General features: G+C 37.5%; 1 protein-coding gene across 1 annotated transcript in view; it reads left to right on the top strand.

The window, feature by feature from the left end:
• CCDC30 (coiled-coil domain containing 30) overlaps positions 1-24,108 on the top strand; it is a 2,524,512-nt gene that overhangs the window by 1,098,886 nt on the left and 1,401,518 nt on the right. Inside the window, exon 9 of the mRNA XM_044060442.1 lies at positions 13,804-13,875. Within this exon, the coding sequence (XP_043916377.1) occupies positions 13,804-13,875 (72 nt within the window). The remainder of the gene's footprint in view (positions 1-13,803; positions 13,876-24,108) is intronic.

Below are 24,108 nucleotides of genomic sequence, written 5' to 3'. Positions count from 1 at the left end.
AGCAGATAGATAGGAAAGCCTCAATGTCTCATTTTTATTTCATTACCTTGTGTTTTTATTTTAGCTGTTATTGGTGCATAATCTGAAATAGTTATTAGGTGGGTATCAAGACCTTCAGTTAAATGCACATGTTCCTGTGAAATGTAAATGTCTAGCCTAGCCCAGTTTTTGTATCATGGGGAGTAATATGTAAATTCACTCCGAACTCCTGTTACTGAATTCACATCTTCCTTGCCAAATATATTTGTAAATTTCTTTAAGAATCTACCCTCCTTTGTTATATTTTCCCTTATGGGCCCCCTAGAAACATCCTCACTACTGCAAATCATGTTCCAGTCCCTCCATAAGTAATATTCCTTAATGAAAACTGATTATTTCTCCCAGAATTTTCTTAAGCTCAATTACAGCAGTTTTAGGTGGAATGTAAATACATGCCAGTGTAATCCTCCTCCCTTGCCAATAGTCCCTTAGCAATACAAATCTGCCATTATCTTTATCTTTTTCTATCAGTATTGGAGCTCCTCTTGCAATTAATTTAAGTGCTCCTGTTTTCCTTTGTCCCAGGTTTCTGCTGAATAACCATCCTGAAAATCTTTCTTTATCAAATTCACATGTTCATTTCTTTCTAAGCATGTTTCCTGTAACATGGCTATTTGCACTCTACATTTTTGATATAGTTCGGTACTCTTGTATTTTTCTGCAAGGCTATTACATTTAAAGACATTAAAGAAAGCATAATTGTATTAAAAAGTCCCACCTTTTATGTATAAAAACCTTTTTTGTTAAATGTGTAGTCCCAGCTTTTGGATTACATGCATACACTCTTTGGCAGTTTGAACTTTTATACAGTTGTTTCTTGTCATATCCATTTGAGCCTATGTCACATCTTATAAAACTTTTTGTTTTATTGAAAGCCCTCAAACAAAAAAAATACCCATACCCCCCTAAAACCTATTAACTTAATACTAACACACGAAACTATGCACACCTTCAGATATTGAATTTTCAACCTCCTAAGAGCAACAAAAGTCTCAAACTGACTGCCACACTCTCAGACTTGAGTTAACCTTAAAGAAAGGCCATCCATGCTAAGAAACATGGTGCAGCCTGTGCTTCTACTAAGTGCTGATTGGTTTTGTCTTATCTGTATAGCTGTCCCAGCTGGAACACCCCTGAATGTTTTCAGAGAACATTAAAACTACCCTGGGAAAGCCCCTGAATGCTTTCTGAGAACATTATCTCTTAGCCAAGTTCTGGTTTTTTTCTTCTTCAGCCAATCACTCTCCACCAGACTGTAGCCAATTTGTCTCCATGGAGACATGAGGACCAGGCAGCCAGTTTCTCTTTATCAGATTTGTTCCATGGAAACACGAAGACCAACTGTAGAATTGTTAAAGAGCTTACATGTATTTGCTAGAAAAAAGCCTCATAATGTTAAGTGTTCTTTTTATTTACTTGCTGTCTCTTAAAACTTGTTAATAAATCAATCTAAGGCCTTTAATGCAGTAATTTCCCCATGCAAGAATGAGAAAAAGCACATAATCTCTCTCTCTCCATGTTTTTTTTTAACCAGGCTTTTTTTAAACTGAACAAGAGGAGAGGGAGAAAAGAAAGAAAGAAAAAAAAAAAACAGCAGCACCTGTTTACAATCCACATTACACTTAAACATAACTGCAAAAAACTTTATAGCATGTAAAGAAAACCTCATGTCACAAAATTGGTACTATTTAAAGAAAAGAACATCTTTACTTACAGTTAACATTCTCCCTCCTCTTAACCTCCCCAAAGCACTTTTCCAAACATTAATGACATGAAGTAGGGCATATGCTTTAGAGTCCCCCACAAGTGCTACATGCTCTGAAAAAGTTCAATATTTCCAGATTTTCTTGTTCTGCCGTATTCCACAAATATATTTATTGCATTGTAATCCCATATTAAGTTACTGGTTTTATAACTGTTAATCTACGAAATCCTTTCTCTGCTTCATTTCCAACATATTCTCAATTCTTCTAGTCAAATCTCGTGCTTCTTTCCTTCTCTGCAATATTTTCCATTGAAACAGTGGAAAAGGTTTCACAGGTACAGTCTCTCTATGGTCTTTATTACTAGAAGAGCAAGAAGCAGAATCTCACATCTGTTTCACAACTCACTTTTTGTTGGACAAACTGTTGTATTTCTTCCTTAGCATGTACTTCATCAAAAAATAATTTTATTCCTCCAGGGAAGAATAACTTAAAGAAAGCTGGGTACAGCAGTTTGGATCTCATACCTGCATCTCGACATTTCCTGAATAGATTTGCTCCTATTCTGTCTGATGTACAATGAGTAATCATTCTCCACGAACACTGTGCTGTTCCCCACTTTTAGTGCATTGTTCTTCTGCCAGAATGTTGTCAGAATCAACTCCTTCTGCTGATAGGAATGTAAGGATGTAATTGGTTTGGTAATCAAGAAAAGTTGGATTTATTTGCAGATGGTATTATTTTGTACTTGATGAATCCAGAAAAGGACATCAGTGTTGTGGAACATTTTAGACAGTTTCAGGTCTTTCTGGAATATAAAATGAATGAATATAAAACAACGGCTATAGCCATAAATTATGTACTCAGATGCAAATTGGTTCAGCAATACTCATACTTATGAGGAATGATGAGATGAAGTATATAGGAGTATGGATAAAAAGACTTCTGTTACATCAGCTAAGGATATGTGTGAAGAGACTAAATAATAATACAAAGACTGAGAAAATGGAAGCTCATTTATGTGTATGTATAGTAAGATACAAATGGTGAAAAATGTTTACTCCTTTTTAGTTTTATGTACAGATCAGGCATATTTTTATCAACCAGAGGAGAAATGTTGGGCAATAATTAATAGAGTTGAAATAATGTATCTGAGAAGAGAAGTATGCAAGAGTTAAGTGAGTTAAGTTGATTCTTACAATAGAACAAGGTAGTTTAGGATTGCATGACTGAAAGCAGTATTTAGGACTGCACAGTTAAGGCTCATGTACATAACATGAGCAGAAAGTTATAATTCAAAATGGAAAGCAATGATGATAGTGATGAAGCAGGGGAGAAGTTCTTGAAATAGTGTGTTGAATTTTTGATGCAGATCCTTAAAAAAAATAACCATGTTGATTGTAAAGTAGCAGTAAGTATTCTAAGAACTAAGCCAGGATGAGAATGGAGAACGGAGATTTTACCAAGTGGGATGAATACAAGTATGGGTACAGAAAATAGGCAAGAGGAGGCTTGCATTTACTGAAGAAAACTGGCAAAAGAACAAAGGTAGTGAGAACAAATAACTACAGAAGAAAGGTAATACAATGAGATGAGGCCTAGATGATGATTTAACTGCAGGCTAGAGACTACCTTCCCTTCCAGGGATTGATGTCAAGAGCAGGCAAAGCGAAAGGGATAGGGGAGTCTAAAGTGAAGGACCTGCTATGGTGGAGTTTTTATTTCAGTCTAAAATAGTAGCTGCTGTTAAAGAAGGATAATTAGTAGGGCATATAAAATATTGAATAAACACTATAAGAATCAGTCAGAGGAGGTTAGAGAAGATTGGGAAAAGAAAAGAATAGGAGGACTGCATATGATTCCTAAGTATGCAACAAACTGCCGAAAGTTTAGGATCTTTTCTTGGAAGTGGTTTCACAGGTATTTTTGTTCAAGCAGATTTCACAGATTTTTTACTCGGGTAATTAGCAAATATTGGAGAGTTGATGGGGAAGAAAGTGATAACTGGGAACAGGTTTTGGGGGTGTAATGAGTTGGCAGATTTAAAAAATTTCCTACAGAGTACTGTGTCAGAAATGTCAGGTGAGCAAATGGCTTTAACTAAGAAAAGTCTTTGTTGAGCTTGGACAAAGGATCTGAATTGTCCTGACATAGTAAGGCCTTAAGTTTAATTTTGTTGGCTGCCAAAAAAATCAGTTTCTAGAAAATGGATATCAGAATCTAAGCCAACTGTATTTGAAGTATTGAATATGATGAATGAGATAAAAGAACTGGAGGGGAGAGATCTTTAGAAAAGGGAAGGATCAAATTACATAGAAATAAATGGAAATTGTGGAAACAATACATGCAGAATAATGTTCAGGTAAAGACTGAGTGAGGTTAAAGGGAAGGCAGTAATTCAGCAATTTATATCATGTTTTACTGATGGTAGTTACAAAGAAAGAAAAGATATGTGATGCATAATGTATGTAAATGGGAGAAAAATGTTAATATATTTTTTTCTTAATGTATGTTTTTCTATATCTTAAATGATGATTTAATAAAGATGTTTAAAAATTAAGTTTGGATTGCACGTTAGATACTGCCTTCCCACCAGGGACTGATAGAGTATAGGCAAAGAGTAATGGAATGGAATCCTGTGAGGAAAAACCTTCTATGATAGAGTTTTTAGTTGAATCTAGAACATAAACTTCTGTGAAAATGGGGATAATTAGCATATAAAATACTGCATGATAACTATAAGAATCAATCAGAAGAGATTAAAAAAGATTGGGAAGAGAGACTGCAAAAGCTGTTTAGAAGAGAGCAATGGGAGGTTATATGCAACAAAATCCAGAAGGCTTAAGATTAGAGGCAGTGTCTAAATGCACAATTTTCTAAATTGTTGTGCCATGCTATTATTTTTGCTATTCTCACCATAATAAGGCACTTCCAGGCAAAGTTAAGACCCAGTCTAACAGGACTCTGGTAACCTCTGTGGCATTTTGGAAAGGAGTGAACTCAAAGGATCCTAGTTAGCAAGTTGGTAATCTGTACACACTTTATCAAACACTACAAGCTAGATTCCTTCTCTAGGTCCTTAACAAACTTTGCTATAACTGTTTTAAAGGGGCTCCTGGACTCTTGAGCTATCTTCCTCCTCCCTTGCTTTCTAAGCACTGGTATTCATCTGTAGTAACCTAGGATGCTGCAGTGGTGATCTTATGATGAACATAGCAAATTTATCATAATAGTAGATGTTTGAATAGTTCACTGCTGCAGTAGGTCTGTCCTCCATCAATGTTCCTATTATTGCTATTTTTATTAGTATGCATCATATCTGTCAGGGCTGTAGCCTCCTTCATCTTAGGCAAAAAAATGCTCTGACGTTTTGGCACTCTAGGCACTGATTTCATCCTGCTTTCCTCATGCAGAACAGTGGCTAGGGCACATGGAAGGTGTCCTAAAGCTTTGGAAGCTGGTCATCTGGTCTGATCATTGGCAGGAGGTACTGCAGTAGTGATTTATCTGAATATCTGTTCTTAGTGGAAGCTTACTTACATGACTGTACTTTGCACTTTAGTCAGCTGTATATACCTTCATTGACGATATTTACAACATTATTTTATCTTTCTCAACCCCTTTTTCCTCCCAACACTTTTTCTACAGCCATGGCTTAGTTTGCATTGTTACTTCTTTATCCTCTTTTTCCTTATTAAAAATAATTTATCACATCTTTTTGTCTTGCATTTATCTACATCCATTCTACCCCTCATTTAAACTTTCCATACAAAACCATGTTCATGTCACTATTCTTTTAACATTCATCTTTTTTTTTCTGAAAATCATTCCTTTATAATCCAAAAAAATGCTAATACGTTTCTACTGCTTTATAAAAAATCCCATTCTTGTATTTTGTTTCATGTTCCCTTTCACAAGTATATCCAGTAGCATTCTCCATTAAAAAATTTCCACATTCATAAATGTCATTTTTTGGGGATATTCATATATCCAGCAGCATTCTCCATAAAAATTCCCTTCAGTCTTTATCTGCCTATTTTTATTGACTCTTTTATTCCATCTTATGTTTCTCATGGAAAAACAAAATATCTGTCCATCATTACTTTATTATACAGCCCTTTTCTTTCTGTTGTTGTATCTTGCATTTCCATTTTCCATAACTTTTTGCATTCATATTTTTTCACAGTTCTCACTTTCCCTTTTTATTTTCTTTGCCCCCTATTTCTTTTTACACATCTTCATACAGAAAAAAAGATTAATGCTTTACTAAATTCATCCTATGCATTTTCCTTTAATGCCTTTTAATAGGACACAGTTTTGAACACCGAAAAAACTAAAATATATCTTCAACAACTCTTTTTCTCATTTCATAGGAAATGTAAACCCAGACACGAGGATGGTAATTTCCTTACAATGTTAGTATTTAGCGTGTGCTTTTTAAATAACACAACTGAAATGTTTTATCCCATAACATTATTTTTCTTATGTCCTTGATCTTGTCTTTTCACTGATTCACTACTAATTCAAATGTGATATGTAATATGCTAAATCTCATTCACTGCAAAACGTGTGACACCAATTTTCTTATCAAATCCTTTACTTTTTTCTTATTCAGATATAACACTATACTTAACCTCTTAATCCTCACCACAGCCTCCTTCAGTCATATTTTTATTTTTGCCATTACTATATTATCTGCATAATATATTAACGAAGGTAATTTCACTCCCGTCATCACTTCCTAGCTTGCTTCTTTCATTTCACTTCCTCCTATCGCAACCAGAGACTGTCTGGCAGTTAGTACAGAGGATCAAGGCTATGAGCTGTTAACAATCTGCATCCATTAGTTGAGTGAAGAGCTTTATTCTTTCATCCTGCTTTTACTTGCTGTGCTACTCTGAGCAAGTCATTTGACCACACATTTTTTCCAGGTCACTCGATTAACAAGCATATAAAGTTTAAAATAAAATTTAAAAAAAATACAGCATTCATCATCATCACAAACAAACCCATAGGTAAAGAGTACCTCTGTTTCATCCTTCCCTAGCCCTTCTTTACTCCTCCTCCTCCTCCTTCATCCACTAGCCACTACTGACACCCACGGTTTTGCATATATTGTCTTTAACACAATTATAACCTTCTTTCCTACTGCACGTTCTTTTAAAATAATCCACATTTGTTTGACATACTATTGCCAAAGGCTTGCACCACATCACTCACAACAACTTTTCCTTCACTTTTCAAGCCACTACTTCTTTCACTGTAATTGTTTGGTAAATCTTACTGTCTTTAATAGCATATACCCACTCCCCTATAATTGTCTGTAATACCTTCTGAGATATTTTCTATAATATTCTCAGAAATAACGTATAATCTGCATTTTCTAGTGTTATAGGCCTCCGTTTTTTTTTAAATTCTTCTCTTTCTTTTTTTGTTTAGGAAAGTTTCATTACCCTTCTTTATATTGCTTCTGTAATTCAGTCTTCCAACCATAAATTCATTAAATGCAAAAATATTGTTTTCTGTTCTTCTGACATTCCCTTATAAAACTCATAACTCAGACCAACAGATTCTGGGGCTGTTTTCTCATTCACATCTTTTAATACTCTTCCTAGTTCTTCTGTTTGAATCTTATTTTCTAATTCTTGGACCAACTCCTTCCATAACATTTTCACCCTCTACCTGTCTTCTTTCATACTTCATACATTCTCAGTGCACAACTCCTCACTTTTTGTATACTTTCACCATGCTATAATTGATTTACCTGTTTATCACCTTCTGTACCTCTTTCCCTAAAACAGAGAAACAACTTCTGTTTCCCTTTTTTAAAAGAGTGTCTGTTCATATAGCTTACCTTTCACTGTTTCTTCTCTAAGCTTCTATTCTCTGTACTCTCTCTACACCTTCTAATCCACACTAAACCACTCCACTCCTAACCCACTCACTGCCTTCTTTCTCTGCATTCTATTTTCCCCCTTCCCTCTTATATTTGGACCAGGTATTACTACTTTACTCTATTATGAAGTACTCCCAAAATGGGCTGTTTGGTGAAACGTATATTTTATTAGGATAGGAACAATGTTACAGTTTACTATAAAAATACTTTGCAGATCATAAAATACTGGATGTAGTACTGACAGTTCTTGCTGGCTTGTTGTGCTAAATTTTTGTTCCACTATGTAATTTTCCTTATTACTGTATATAAATCGCCTTTATTCCTTATACATTACTTATTGCTCTATTGCTAGTGAATAACTATTGCTCTAAGTGTTTTTAGATTTATTGTAATGGAGCCTTTTTGCATGGACCTCCACTAAAAGTGGACGACTTGCCCAGTCGGACATTCCCGATATGAAGTTTATTTTTGATTTGACATTTGTTTTATTTCCTTATCCCTCAAGTTGTCGGTCTTTTCTTCTAATATTTTTCACACTGGCTCTTCATTTTCTTGCATTTTTCCTACTCCTCCTATATTCTGTTTCCATCTACATTTATACCTTTATAAGTCTAAGTTATAAACTACGCGCCAATTAGAGCAGCTGCTATAAAAAATGGCCTCATAGACTGATAAATCTGTCCTTAACAAAGTTTTCTCTTCCCTTTTCCTCTTTCTTTGCACTTCTTTTATTCCTACTGAAAAATAAAATAATCTGTTGCTTTCTTTAAGTTTTCATGCACATTTAAAAATGTTCTATCTTTTCCTAAAATAATTTAACTTTCCTCAGTGCTTCTGTCGTCTCCTTTACACTCTGTGCCATCTTCTCCTTTTTTCCTCAAACTATAATTCAATCTTCCTGTTAGTATAGTTTCAGATTAACAGCACTGTAGTAGGCTACTGGTGCAGCTATGCCAGGATGTAGGATGGTGTGGAGCAGATTGCTTCATTCCACTTTGACTGCAGTTCCCCGTGTACTTTGACTGCAGTTCCCCATAAAGCACACACTATACTGCCATACTGCACTTATATTTTTATATTTTCCGTGAAAGTTTTGGGTGAGAATGAGAAACATACCACAGTATAACAAATGATTATAGCAGAAAACATCTGTTCCCATACCAAGGAGAAAGAAGTATTCCTACATTCATACTTAGACCCTACGTGCACACAAATGCTCATACATAGCTTTTTATCAGATGTAGAAAAAGGAGTGCAGTTTGATATTTTTTTTGTAGTACTGAATTTAATGTAAAGAATAACTAAGCTGTTTTGCCATTCATTTAAATATGTTGCCTTTTATTGTATACATAGTGTAAATATACTTAACATCTTTTCTGTGTAAAAATAATGTATTCACCTATTGCTTGAGATTACCATATCTATTGTAAATATCTACACAATGTATAAATATTTGTCTGTAAATATAGTTCTGACAAACAGTTTTCTGTAAATGTGTATTTGTACAAAAAATTATTTGCTCTTCTGAGCCTGGGTTGTAACTGAAATGGGTCTGTAGACCAACTCCCTTACCTGGTTAACAAATGGCAAAATAAAGGAGGAGTGCAGGAAGAAGTGGGAGATAGAGAAGACTGACCAGGCTAGGAAGGACTACTGGTTGGCTAACAAAGAAGCAAAGAAAGAAGTTGCAATAGCAAAGAATAGGGCATTGTCTTACCTCCCAGTGGAGTTACCATGATATTTCTTACCTAGATGCGAAAATTGTGAACGGCACTACCAATAAAAGATTGACCAGCAGTATTTATAGGAAACCTACGTTTTCAAACTGCCTTTTACATTTTGATGCTCTGGGTAGCAGCTACTGTAAAGAAGGCATTGTAAAAGGACAGTTTGTGCATTTGACAAGGGTGGTTTCAGAGGAGGAAGCCCACTTAAATGAATGTGAAATTTTGGCCAACATGTTTTTGGCTAGAGGTTACCCTCAAAATTTAGTCCAAAGAGTAAGGTATGAGGACACCAACAAGAGGAACAATAGTTTTTACCTCCCTCTGCTAACTAGTGGTATGAACACCCTGGACTCAAACAATGATTTTGCTGGTGGAGATAAAACTGGCTACAAAATAACTTTTATTACTACCTACTCCCCCGATTGCACCCACATTTATGAAATTCTAAAAAAGAACTGGAGTATTTTTTCATGTTTTTATGAATTTCAAAAATTAATGGGGGGAGGCATGAAAATGGTTTACAAGAGGGGGGAGGAACATCAAGGAGCTATTAGAAAATGGAGTGGGTGGTGACCTGAGTAAGACTACTAGGAGAAATGGTACCCGTAAATGTGTTTTTTATAGTTTATGTAAGTACATTATTGAAGGTGACGACATCACTGTAAATGGTACCCACATTCGAGCAAAAATGTTTTACTGCAACTGTAATACTATTGGTATTATTTACTTGGCTACCTGTAAACAATGTAAAGGGTGTTATTGGAAAGACCCAGAGAAGATTCAAAACACTGAATATATGAACATATTAATGACATTAGGAAAAATAATCTTAACGCACTTTGTAAACATGTGGTTGAAAACTCTGGGTATGAATTTAGGTTCATGGGCTTAGAAGTGATTAACAAAAATGTAAGAGGTGGCCCATGGGCTGACATTATTGAATATAAGGAGTTAAGGTGGCAAATTAGACTAAATGCTTGTGTGCCAGCTGGACTGAATGAATCTGTATCTATTGCTAGTATTTTGAAACTTCGTTCTTACATTGCGTAAGTCTTTTAGAGTATGTGGCTTTTATAAGATAATGTAACTTTTAGAAATTTGCATAGTGATGTGTATTTTAAATTAGAATTTGTGGCCTATTGGTTTTTGTAGATCATCTGTGTTTTTTAGGGAGGGGAAAGTATGGTATTTAACTGGATTTGCATAATGGCATAATGCTTCAGAGGAAATATTGTGCTACATTCAGAAGAAAGCGCTAAAACAAGTGTATTAAACCTGGTTCATCTCATCTCATTTGTAGTTTGTTTCCAGCTTCTGAATGAAGAAAACCCCAAAAGAAGCTGTACTGCCCCAGAAACAGCCTACGATGAGAGAAGAGGAGGAGTCCAGTCTAGAAGTAAGAACAACATTAAAGAAAACAAAGTCGGGGCAAGCAGCAGGCTCAGATGAGGTCACAGCAGATATGATAAAGATGCTTGATGAGACAGGGGAGAAATGGCTCCTGAGGGTACTCATAGCAGTGTGGAGAGAAAGGCATACTCCAGATGACTGGAGAATAAGCATATTCGTGCCAATGTACAAGAACAAAGGAGACATCCACAACTGTGGGCAGTACAGAGACATCAAACTTCTATCACATTACATGAAAATTCTGAAGAGGGTGATTGATAAACCGGTACGCAGAGTAGTAGAATGTAAGTTGGGAGACTAGCAGTTCGGTTTCAGATCAGGATGCAGCACAATTGACCTGATCTTTTCAGTGAGACAGATGCTTGAGAAGACGCTAGAGATGAGGAGAGAGTCCAACTGGGCATTTCTAGATTTGGAAAAAGCATATGATAAGGTCCCAAGAAAGCTGTTCTGGGCAGTACTGCGGTGGTTTGAAGTCCCAGAAATATTGGCAGAATTTGTGCAGGCTATATACAAGGACCCAATGACTCGAGTACGAAAGTGTTCAGCCTCACAGAAGGGTTCCAAGTGGGAGTGGGTATACATCAGGGTTCAGCTCTGAGCCCACTGCTGTCCATACTGGTGATGGACTACATTAGCAAACAGATTGGACGGGACAGATCAACAAAGTTGCTGTATGCAGACAATGTGGCATTGCAGGCAGACTCTGAGTAAGAACCTCAGCAAAAGATATGAAAATGGAATGCAAAACTGAAGGTACATGGGATGAAACTAAGCACATATAACAGTGGTAATGGCAGCAAATTAAGGAAATCAGAAGAAGCTAAGAACAGAGATAGAAGGGAAGATAGTGGAACAGCTAAATGGCTTCATGTATCTGGGAGGGGTGGCTGAGGAGAAGGGAAGTCTGAATGAAGAGGTCAAAGCTAGAATCAGAGGGCTGCAGCCAACTGGCGTTACTTGCGTAGCGTGTCAGGTGTAGTCTATGACAGAAGAATGCCAAAAAAGCTGAAAAGTAAGATGTACAAGACAGTGGTGCGACCAGTACTACTGTATGGTACACAAACCTGGGCAGTAAAGGCAGAATAGTTGAAGAAGCTAGAGGTGATAGAAATGAAGTGCCTGAGAAGTGTGGTAGGATGCACACTGTGGGACAGATGAAGAAATGAGGACATAAGAGCAGAAGCCAAAGTAGCTCCAATTGCAGAAAAGATCAGAGAACAGACCACGTGTTTTGGACACGTGCAGATAACCAGAAAACAGTCTGGTAAATAAGATTTGGGACAGACAGGAAGAAGTTGAGAGGAATCTAGGATATCCAGCAAAGAGCTGGATGGATTGTGTGAAAGATCATCTGCAACAGACATGAGTGTTGAAGAAGGCAGGAATGTGGCACTGAACCGAGAGGGTTGGTGACAGTTAACACAATATTCTGACCCTATTTAAAAAAATGGGGACAAGGGGGCTGATAATGATGATGATGAAATGGGAAGTAAAACTTCAATGAATTTATATTATGCATGTTTTCTATTACGATTGCCTGCAGTGTAACACAAATAGCCTTATTCAGCACAAACTGATTTTCCCCACTTAATATCAATCAAGAATTATTTGCATTAAAGGAACAGAGTCTATCCAAGCTATCAGGTCACGTGAGCCATTTTCTTCTGGCACTGTTGTATTATTTAGACAAGTTAAAGGTAAAAAAAAAAAATTGTTAACACAAATTGCAAACATAATGCCTCTTTGTGATGCATTTTTACTGATGACAAATCTTTCCAAACAGCCACTAGAAAATATTCTCTTCAGATAACTTTATTCCTGTCCTGCAAGCATGCCATTTCTGTCTGGGGGCCTAGATACCCCTTTCTGTCTTAGTACTGCAAGCTGTTATAAATAGATAATCAGCCACTGTTTATGCTCTCAATGATTTTGTTTTTAATGCAGTAGCTGCAAAATGAATGGACAGCCATTAAGGGTACAAAATCGTATTGAATTTGTTAGTGTGCATGGAGGTGATGTCAGCAAGTAAAGGCAGGAGAAACTTAAGGTAGTATTGCAGAGGACCTCTAATTACAAAAACATCTTTATTTTTATATTTTACTGTTTCACTTGTATTACTGTGAGGGCTGGATAAATGGGTTCATATTACGTTATCGAAAGATAACATAATCGAACAGCTGAAACATCGAAATGGATGCATTTCAAAACTTTTATTGTGGGGGATTGCACCACCACACCCCCCGCTAAATATGTATTCTAACTTTGAGATCGCACTACAGAGAGGAAAGGGCATATATCCCAGTCTTCACTGTACTGCAATTCCATAGTGCAAACTTTGAAATGTGGCCGTTTTGATGTTTTAGCCATTCAATTATGTTATCTTTTGATAACGTAATAGGAACCCAGATAAATAACTTTGTGGGCTGGGGCATGACATCCCCAGGCAAAATGGTACTGGAGGAATTCTGTGTATTTACATTGTATCAGTCTGTTTGGGTAGACTTAAGAGGTGTGCATGATAATTAGGACATTGTAGAGGAAGGATGTTTCTCCAGCCAGGAAATAGTTACATTAAAATATGAATAATAGCTTGAAATGCTCATTTGTTTGTGTATGTAGGATTATTTTTATTCAAAGTAGCTTCATTTTTAGGACTCCTTTGAAGACTGTATGTACATAAATGTGATGGATGACCAGTTCTATTTGCTTTGCGAATATATTAACGATCATAATATCTCAAGGGTCTCGGAGTGAATCCTCTAATAGGATCAGTGCATTTTATTTTACTTAGCATCTATGAATTATTATTTTGTTGGGTTTATATGATGTGGTAAACTTGATTGAGAAGAAGAGAGTTGGGTGCTGAAGTGTTATTTACTACACAAGTTATGTAATTCTGTAGTGATTTACTTTACATGTGCAGAACTGTATTTAAAATGAGGGAAATATGTAATTTAAGCAGAAGATTTCTTTTGTATTTTAGACGTGTATTTCAGTAGTATTTTCATTCTTTTCTATTTTATAGACCCAACGCTGGAAGTTGCTCGAGAAGAAATTGAAAGGCTGAGGGAAGAAGCGAACAAACTGAAGAATACTGGTATGCAGAACATTTTTTTCCGTTTTAATTTTTTCGTTTTAACAAGAGTGAAGTATCCCAAAGAAATGTGGTAGTTCGATTGGCAAATTTCAAATTGTCATTAGATGTATATGTAGTATGTGCGTGTGGTATGGAAGAAAGGCCTGGCAATTTACATCTGTTCCCTACTTAACTAGTAAACTCTTTGGATGGCAGCTATTCATAGGTGTCACTATAGGAGTCTAATATGACTTATAAGCCTGGATGGATGAATAGATTATATCTGATGTCAATTTTCATTCTGTCCTCGAATGATGGGTTCGGATCCGACTTGACCTTCATAGAGATAAGTGACAATTACATATTTTCAGTAGTTTATTTCCTAATTGCTGAATATCTTTTTAATCAGAAACTTTACCTTACTTTCCATTTACATCTAATTAGTAATACCTTTCTATTTTTCTTCCCTCATTTGTACTTGCATACGCTCCAGATACTATTGTTAGAATCTCTTCTTCTACCCTGGTAGTTCTTTATTACCATTGTTGGTATTTTTCCCTTTTTTCCTTCTGCATTCTAAAAAATATCTTTTTTCTCTTTTTGACAAATTATTAAGCATGTCGGAAAAGCCAGCATGCTTTAAAAAATCCATAAAGTGTGGGCATAAACTGGCTTTCTCAGATGCCCACACTTTATGCGTTTATTTGGGCCATCTTCACTTGCAGGAAGACTGATCTATATGCCATAGTTTCAATCCACGAGCTTTAGTGGAAATTAAAAATAAGCTGATATTGAAAGGTCTTCTTCCCTCCTCTTTCGGATAAGCTATTTTTGAAGGTAGTTCTTCAAAGGTTAAGTTGAAGAAATTCTCTTCTCCAAGGCCTTCCTCTTCATCTTCTACCTCAGATTCTTTGAGAAAAAGATCAGCAGAAGATACATTCTCAACCCCGGACCACAAGAAATCAAAATTTACTGATTCCAATTCAGCTATGAATCCAAAAGCTTCAGAATCATCTGATCCATCTGTTTCTGATCCGACTGTTTCCAAATAGGATCTGAAAAGTTCTAAGTTATCAGATCCTATGCCTTTGGATCCCATGCCACCCAAATTGGCATTTTAAACCCTTATCTAGAGTAAGGTACTCTCCCTGTATGGACCCTGTCCCAGATAGAGTACCTTTACCTTTTTTGGAGCTCCCCAGATCTTCATATACCTTTTCTGCTCATTCTTCCAGGAGCCTAACCAAAGAAGATGTGGAAAGACTGGTGAGGAAAATCCTCTTAGTGCAAGGACATATTGGAGTTTCCTTGGCTCCTACCCCTCCGAGTCAGCAGATCCAAACTCTCCCTTTACAGGTTCCTCCTGTGTCTACCACTGTAGTGTCAGAGTTCCTAGGTCTGAGTTGTCTGGATCTGTCAGTTTCAGATGCAAGGATATCCTTATCCTTGGATCCAAAGCCATCCCTGAGAGCTCTGGTTCCTTCACATCCAGAGAGCTCCCAGAGCCGTAGTCTGTTTGTTGGATCTGGGGTGCTGCATTTGACTCCAAGATTTTCAAAGCTGTCTCTGCACCTTGGAGCTTTGGCACTGGACATCCCAGCTCCAGTTTCCACCTCAGAGGTCTTGCCATCAGAGCGGGAAGGGGCTACAATCCAGAAGTGCGTCTTCTTGGGTCTTCTGTCCTCTTCTTCTCTGGGCTGCTCAGTCTTTGAGGCTGCAGAACGGGTCTTTTCTGCTCTGGCAGTTATGATGAAACCTTCCCCCTCAAATCTGAAGTTTTCCACCATGATGGCTCAGCATTCAAAGCCTCACCATCTCATTCCACTGGGACAGCCAGTACAAAAGCCTCAGGCTCCTGCTCAGGGAATTGTAATTTCCTTTTCAGATTCCTCCCTACTGAGGAGGTCCACAGAAAGATGATGTACAAGAGGAAGCACATTAATTCCCTAGAGGAATTCATCACAGAGGATACGGATTTTGATGAGGGCGAAATGTCTCCACAATCACCTCTTGAAGATGTCTCATTTGGAGACACCCTGGCAATCCTTAAACAGAGAGGTGGATAGATGCCCAGTAACTCCACGTCTGAGGAATCTGTTCTCCTGGAGGCATTTGATACTGGACCCTCTACCTCCTGGGTGACTCCACCTGCAGACGAGCTCATTGACATAATCTAATGGTGGGCGTGGAAGTATCCAGGCACCATAGAACCCATTGCTCAGAGACCAGATAGGATAATGACACCACCCACGGACAGGCAGTTCCTGAGTAAGAGAATTCCTGTTGATGCCATAATCATTGCAGTGGCCACCAAGACAAACTAGCTGAAGAAAGTTCCACTGTCCATCCCCCCAACAGGGAGTTACTGGTGATGGACAGATTTAGGAAGCATGTATATGCCTCATCCACTTTTGTGCTGATGTCTCTCAACAACTTTGCACATTTTACCAGATTACAGGGGAATTTGTTTAAGGAGTTATCAAATACACTTTTGAGTGTTGTTTCTGAGGAAATTTAAGCCTCCATAACTTCCCAGATGGATACCTTTCAGTCCATATCCAATTCCTCCATCAGGTTGATCTCAAACGCAGCAGAGGGAACATCAAGAGCAGTGGGTTCAGGCATTTACATAAGGAGACCTGCCTGGGTTCTCCTTTGTGAGTTTGTGGAGTGTAGGACAGAGCATGTATGCTGTGTCTTTAAGAAGCAGATCAAGGACTGAATGTGTATATATAAATAGCAGGCACGTGCTGTACTCTGTGCCATTTTGATAGTGCAACCAGACAGTGAGGATGTGAGAATGAATGCAGTTAGTTTGTATATCAGTTACCTAAGTTAAAGTTAATAAGCTATAATCGTGATGTGTTTGTACATAATAAAGCTGCTTGAACAGAACCCACAAAGACTGTTCTATTACTTCCTGACATGGTGCCTTTCAAGTCCTCTTTTTTTCAATGCCCCTTTTAAACGAACATCTTTATTTGGCCCCAAGGTAAAGAACGCTCTATCCAGGTGTGAGAAGGATGGAAAGACCCTGTCTGCCATGGGCATGTGTTTTTGACCCCTCAACAAAACTTTTCTAAGAATTAGTGAGGCGATCAGAAAATGTGATTCAAAAAGTCTCAGGGTCCTTTCCAGGACACACTTGGAGGAGGTTCCCCCAGATGCATAGAAGGGAAGGGAATTCAAATAGATGCCACTGCCCATGCAGCAGAAATGGCCTGCAGAACTAGAGTTTCAGAAATTCATTCTTTGACAAACCCTACCAGTGTTCTTGAAAGGAGGCCCGATTGTCCACCTCTGGATGCAGTCTGGTGATGATTATCCCTGCACCAGACACCCTGGTTAGTTATAACAAAAGATACTTTGGTGCAGAGGATTATTTTTAGAGGATATATAATGACCTTTTCCCTTCCACCTCCCATCTCAAGAAAAATCCCTGATGTTCCATTCAGTTAGAGGGAACAAGCAGCAATTCAAATACGAAAACTGCTAGAAAAGAGAGTCATCCAACAGGTCCCGCGAGACCAGATAGAATCTGGAACTTACTCAACGTTCCTTTTAGTGACAAAGAAAATGGGACTGGAGACCAATTCTTGATCTCAACAAACTTATCAAGTCATTTCAAAGAACCACATTTTGGATGGTCACAGTTCAGTCCATTCTCCCTTTTCTGGCCAAGGATGACTGGGTGTGCTGTATAGATCTTCAGGACTGGTACTGTTATATAAAGATAAACAGACAATCCATAAGGTACTTGCACTTCTGTCTGGGAGCTAGTTATTATCAGTTCAGAGTACTGCTCTTTGGACTCACCAGAGCCCCCAGGGTGTTAACCAAGTGCATGGCAGTAATATTAGCTCCCTTGAGTCTGCAGGGATTCAGAGTGTTTCCATATCTAGATGACTGGCTCATTACTGCTCCAACCAGGCATCAATTCATATGTGCAAGAGATCAGGTTCTCCAGACTTGCTCTAGTCTGGGAATAACCATAAATTATGACAAATATTTGCAACCGACTCAGTCTTTAGATTTTATAGGAGCAATTCTCAATACAAAGACAACCATTGCTTCCCTTTCATTACTGAGAGCTCACTATAAGACTTCAAGTAAAAAAATCTGTAGCACCTCAATTTCGGCCCGACTGGTCCTCTGGGCTCTGGGATCAATGGCAGCATCAATAATGTTGGTACGACTAGCCAGATTTTATATGAGAATTGTGTAATGGATGTTAGCTGCTCATTGATTAATTCTTTATGAACCTGTGCCATACAAGATAAGAATCACTCACATCTGCAAGAGAGATCTAAAGTGGAAGATTCATTCAAACCAGGTTCTACAAGGTTGTCCATTCATTCCCCCTTAGCCCACGGCCATAGTGACCACGGATGCTTCCCAGCTAGGGTGGTGGGGATCATTATTTGTGGAAGACTGTCCAAGGCACTTAGTTCACCGAGGAGGCCAAATTGTATGTAAATGTCCTAGAGATGAGAGCAGTGCTGTTAGCATTGCAGGTATTTCTGAATGCTCTCCCTTTGGGGACAATTGCAGTACAGCCAGGAAACATATCTGTTGTCTGGTACATCAACAAACAGGGAGGAACCAAATCCAACCCAATGTGTCAAGAAGCTATCAGCTTATGGCAGCGGGTGATCTCTTTTTCAACCGCTTTCTCTTAGCACTGCACATTAGCAGGTTCATTCTTCTACCTCATGAATGGTCCCTCAATAAGAAAATTGCAGAAAAGCTCTTCCATCAGTGGGGCCAACCTTGCTGCAGTCTATTTTTTTCCTCCTGAACAACAAGTGCAGCAGCTACTTTGCCCTAATTCTTCTAGAGGGGGAATCTCCGAAAGATGCTCTGCTTCATGATTATCCCCCGGTCTTCTGTATGTGTATCCGTCCATTCTTTTAATTCCCAAATTACTTCAGAAAGCTTCCAGGTTGAAGAGCAAAGTCATCCTCATTACCCCATATTGGCCTCGACAGATTTGGCTTCCCTTTCTTTGGCCTCACCCGATTTAACCACTTTGGTTTCTGGATCCAGCTCTGGACCTCCTATCTCACCCAACAGACAGGATACCCCCAGATTTGGCAAATCTCAGGCTGACTGCCTGGAGTCTTCAATTCCATTGATAGCCAGACAACCAATGCTGTCTTCCCTGTCCGTCATATTTTTATGTCTTCCCATAAACCTTCCAGCAAATGAAAAAGATTTGTTTTTGGGCTCAAAAACATAACATTGAATCTTTTACAGCTCCCATACATAATTTATTGGATTTTTTTTATCACATCTCTGATGAAGGAGCTAGTTCTTCCACAGTTAGTCCAGTTAGCAGCAATATCAAATTTTCATGTTGGGATAGATGGCTTGTCGGTAGCATCTCATAAGTTATGGAAAGCATTTTTAAGAGGCATACTACTCTTGAGGCCTCCCTTTAAAGATCCTCCTCCTCCTCCTCCTTGGGACCTAAATTTGGTGCTACACTACCTCATTCAATCCACACAATAATGGTATAACCAAAACCAATAAAAATAGAAATAAAGTCCAGGCCACAAATGTAGGTACAAATTCCTTTATGTTTCCACAAAATTCCACAAATCACAGATGAGCGCTTTCGTGTAATGGTAAGACCTCATTCAATCCCCATTTGAGCCTGCAGCTACCTATGACCTTAAATATCTTTCATGGAAGACAATGTTCTTAGTAGCCATTACTTTGGACAGAAGAATTTCGGAGATCCAACCATTATCCTCAGAAACCCCACACTTTATTTTTCATAGGGACAGAGTAACTTTAAGTACCAATGCATCATTTCTTCCAAAGGTGGTGTCAGAATCCAGTATTCATCCTACTAATTTGCCTGTGTTTTTCCCCAAAATTTCCAGCAAAGGTATATATGTGCTACACTTACTTGATGTCCACAGACAGTTGTGTTTTTATTTGAATAGGAGTAAAGACATCAGGAAATCGAATCAACTGTCTGTCATTTGCAGAACCCACATTGAGTAAACCAGTTACCAATGGTACTCTATCTAAATGGATAAATTGCATTTCTTTTGTGTATAACAAATCAGGTATCTCTAACAAAAAAAAAATGCATTAGTGCTCATTCCACCAGATCCATGGCAACTTCCTCAGTATTTCAATCCAGAATGTCCATGGATGATGATTATGCAGCAGCTGACTTGAGATACTTCCCAAACATTTATTATTCATTACAAATGAGATCTGGTCTCCAGAAGAAGAGCATCTTTTGGTTCTGTGGTGCTCAGGAATATCCTTCCTTGAGCCCACCCTGGAAATTAGGTATTAGTATGTTTAAGGTGGCAACTCTCAGTATGTAACAATGAATTTTTGGTGAAAGGTTTACGACATATATTGGTGGCAGTTGTTCTATCAATTTGTTTTGTAACATCGACGTGCATGAAGTCCACATTAAATAAGTCAGTCTTACCAGTAAACCTCAATCCAAACTCCTTATGATTTAAATATTGTACAAAATATCCCCACTGGTCAACCAGTCCTTTCCATACTGCCCAACAATCATCCAAATAACCCTGCCACACATGGAGGTATCTCAAAAAAAAGGATTATTGTCATCATAAATTAACTTCAAGAACCCCATAAATAAGTCAGCATATATTGGGGCAAAGGAAGCACCCATAGCTGTACCCTTTATTTGCAGATACCAGTCAGAACCATATCTAAATATATTATGTTCCAAAGCTATACCCAACACCTTCAAATCAAACTGGACTTGAATTTCTGAATACACTCGAGAATATTCCAACCAATATTTAACAGCCATGATACCACCTGAATGGGAGATGCTGGTATACAGAGTCTGTACATCCAGTGTACGTAAATATACCCTAAGTGGAACCTGCAATTCATTCATTGACAAAAGGAACTCATTAGTATCCTTAACATGAGCTCTCACAAATATCAAGAGTGTAATGTTGCGGGTCCACGGATGATTTATTATAAAAAACACTTCCACAAACATAGTAAAACGTAGTTAAAATCCACAATTGTTAACATCCACAATGGTTAAGCGCTTTCATCAAGTAGTTTGTACTTGATGAAAGCGCTTAACTATTGTGGATGTTAACCAAACTACTTGATGAAAGCGCTTAACCATTGTGGATGTTAACAATTGTGGATTTTAACTACGTTTTACTACGTTTGTGGAAGTGTTTTTTATAATAAATCATCCGTGGACCCGCAACATTGTGCTCTATTTTTTGATTTGGTTGGTTTTTGAGCACTTCACACTATCTTTTGGACTAAATATCAAGAGTGGCTTAAGCAAACATTCCAAATAAGCTGACAGTGGTTCAGTGAGAGAACCCCTTCCAGATACTGTGGATCCACCAGGAGGATTTGAAACCGATTTATGTATTTTGGATAGGATGTAAAAATACTGAGATTTAGGATCATCCACCAGTAATTTTTTAATCAAACTCTGTGTAATAAAGCCCTTTTCTTTCATATCAATAAAAAAAAAATCAATATACAATTTGAACTCAGGAGTAGGATTGTGAGACAATTTGCAATAATAGATTACATCATTCAGTTGTCTAGATGCTTCAAAATCATAATCGACCCCATCTCAAATAACTATGACACCGACTTTATCTGCATTCATAATATTTGCATCTGTATTTAAGTTAAGCTCATCTAAAGCGGCCCTTTGTTCTTTAGTCAAATTGTGTCTAAAATTCCAAAAAATTGAATTTTTATTTAAATATGACTCATTAAATACCTGTTGTTCAATTTACCTCACAATGGGGTTGATAAGCGGGTTGAAAATTTGATTTTTTAAAATTAAAAGAAATATCAATCACACTTTTCGAGCCATGTCACTGTGTAAAATAATACTTCAAATTTAAACTATGACAAAAATATTTAACATCCATGACAAATGAGTGAACAGAAACAAAGCCAGCACAAAACCTAAACCTTTATTTAGCACATCTATTTCATCTTGGGTAAGAGTGGGAAGTGAGATTTACCGCCAGCTTATTTTCATCATTTACATCTGCATTAATGGGATCAAGCCCGTGTTGAACATTCATATCTGCATTAATTTCGTGAACTTGGTCTCGATCTTTCCTTTTCCTGTGTTTTCTCCCACCCCTTCTAAAGGGCCTCTAGATTGTTTGTGTTGGGGAAGTTAAGTCAATCGTATCACCAGTATCAGTCTTGTTATTCTTGGCAGAATCAGCATATCTAACCACCTTCTTAACACGTTTCCAAATGTAGGCAGTATGGTTTTGATAATCAGATGAATCACGTTGATATTTTTTAATCTTACGAGATCGTAACTCAGATTCATAATCATTAATTTCCTTGAGAAAATTATTATATTTGACATCAAATCCATCCTGTAGAGAAAAGCTTCGAACATTCTCATATGCCTACTTATGTTTCTCGGACAAAACTGTCCATAGTTGATCATAATATTCAATCGACAGAGTTATAAACTTCTTTGAAGCAGTTATTTGGATTTGGCACCACTTTTGTAGAAATACCTTATTATTCCCGGTTCGACATAAACACATAACCCCCTTGGAGCAATGACTGCATTCCGATAAGCCCTTAACAACTTATTAGGCCACACCTTAGCCCTTAAATTTTTGGCACTCTCCGTGAACACCCTAAAGGAATCATTCATATCAGACCGCACAACTGCTTTATCACCACTAGACACTTCTCGGAGAAAAAACGTATGACTATCCTTGCCCCCCAAAAGGTTGTTCATGAATGTGCTAAAGTCTGGTCCTTCTGCCATTGTTTAATAGAAAAGGTAATGCCTTCTACAACTATAACAAAAGAAATAATTCAATCCAAAGCACCAGCATTGCCCAAATTGCCAATAGAATATATCATTCATTCCAAAAGGTTTAAAGTTCTCCATTACCTGTAGTCGTTAAAAATAATCCAGCTGTGCACTTGCTGTATTTGCCGTGTCTTTTTAAACAAGCAAGGGGGCAGTCTAACAAACATTTAAAGATGACTTGTTATAGATCCAGTGAAAAAAATTAAAATTAAAAGCTGTGACATCGGATAGAAAATGAAACAGCTGCAACAGTTGTAAATAACCAAACCATGCACTTACTATAGTGGCAGCGTCCTTCAGTAACCATTGAAAATGAACCAGCCATACACTTCCTGTGTTGGCAACATATTTCAGAAATAAACAGGGGAAGCCACCTTGTAGATATTCCAATATAACTTGTTATAGATCCAACATGAAAAGTTAAAACTGTTGCATCTTATAAAGTATTTTAGAGCAGCTGTGACAATAGTAAATAGTCCAGCTTTGCACTTCTTATAACGACAGAAAACTTTTAGTCATTATGTTAACAATGACAAACCCTGTTGCTGCCATCAAATAAATCCATTGATCCAAAGCAAATGCAGCTCCAGTGGAATCAAAGTCAATGAATTGTTGTTAACATCTTAAACAAAATGATCAACAGGATTGCACTTTAATAGTCATGGAATCTTCCAAACCAACTGGTTACCATTTGGATGAGTGAAATATATATATATATATATATATATATATATATATATATATATATATATATATATACACACACACACACACACACACACACATATATATATATATATATATATATATATATATATATATATATATATATAGGATTTCAGATGTAGCTTCTCTATAGTAATTTTCATTTTTCACTTTCCTAAGCAACAAACAAGATCTGAGGTAATTGGGGTTGGTGCATTGTGGGTAAGGGAGAAGCACAAGAGTTCCTGGTTCTCACAAACTTTAGCAATGGCGGAGTCAGAAACAATGGATTGGATCCAAATCCATTAGTTCAGCAAGAATGAAAATAGACAAACAATGGGACATTATGGCGAGTCTATAACTTCTTTTTAATGAGCCAGAGGTATGGAGTGCATCTGCACTGAAATCCAAGGCATCCACTGGGGGAAAAAAAAAGCACTGGAAAAGTAAGTATATTTAAGCCAGCACTGCACTTTGTATTTAATTGAATTGCTGCTTAACTTTTATTGTTTGTGACTACTTCCAGCTAGCCTACTTCCTTCCCAAATACCACATTCAGAAAAATCCTGTCATAATGGATGGGCAGTTTCCCATAATTTCTCCTGGCAACTTAATTGATATGGGCATCTTGAGACAGTGTAGCAATTGCTTCGTGTATACTGACAGCCATTTCCTCCTAAAGCAAACCAACACCCTATGTGAGA

This window comes from Protopterus annectens, chromosome 2.part0 (assembly GCF_019279795.1).
Source record: "Protopterus annectens isolate FY-2018-M chromosome 2.part0, PAN1.0, whole genome shotgun sequence".
Taxonomy (NCBI): domain Eukaryota; kingdom Metazoa; phylum Chordata; order Ceratodontiformes; family Protopteridae; genus Protopterus; species Protopterus annectens.
This window is presented reverse-complemented; position numbering and strand designations above follow the sequence as displayed.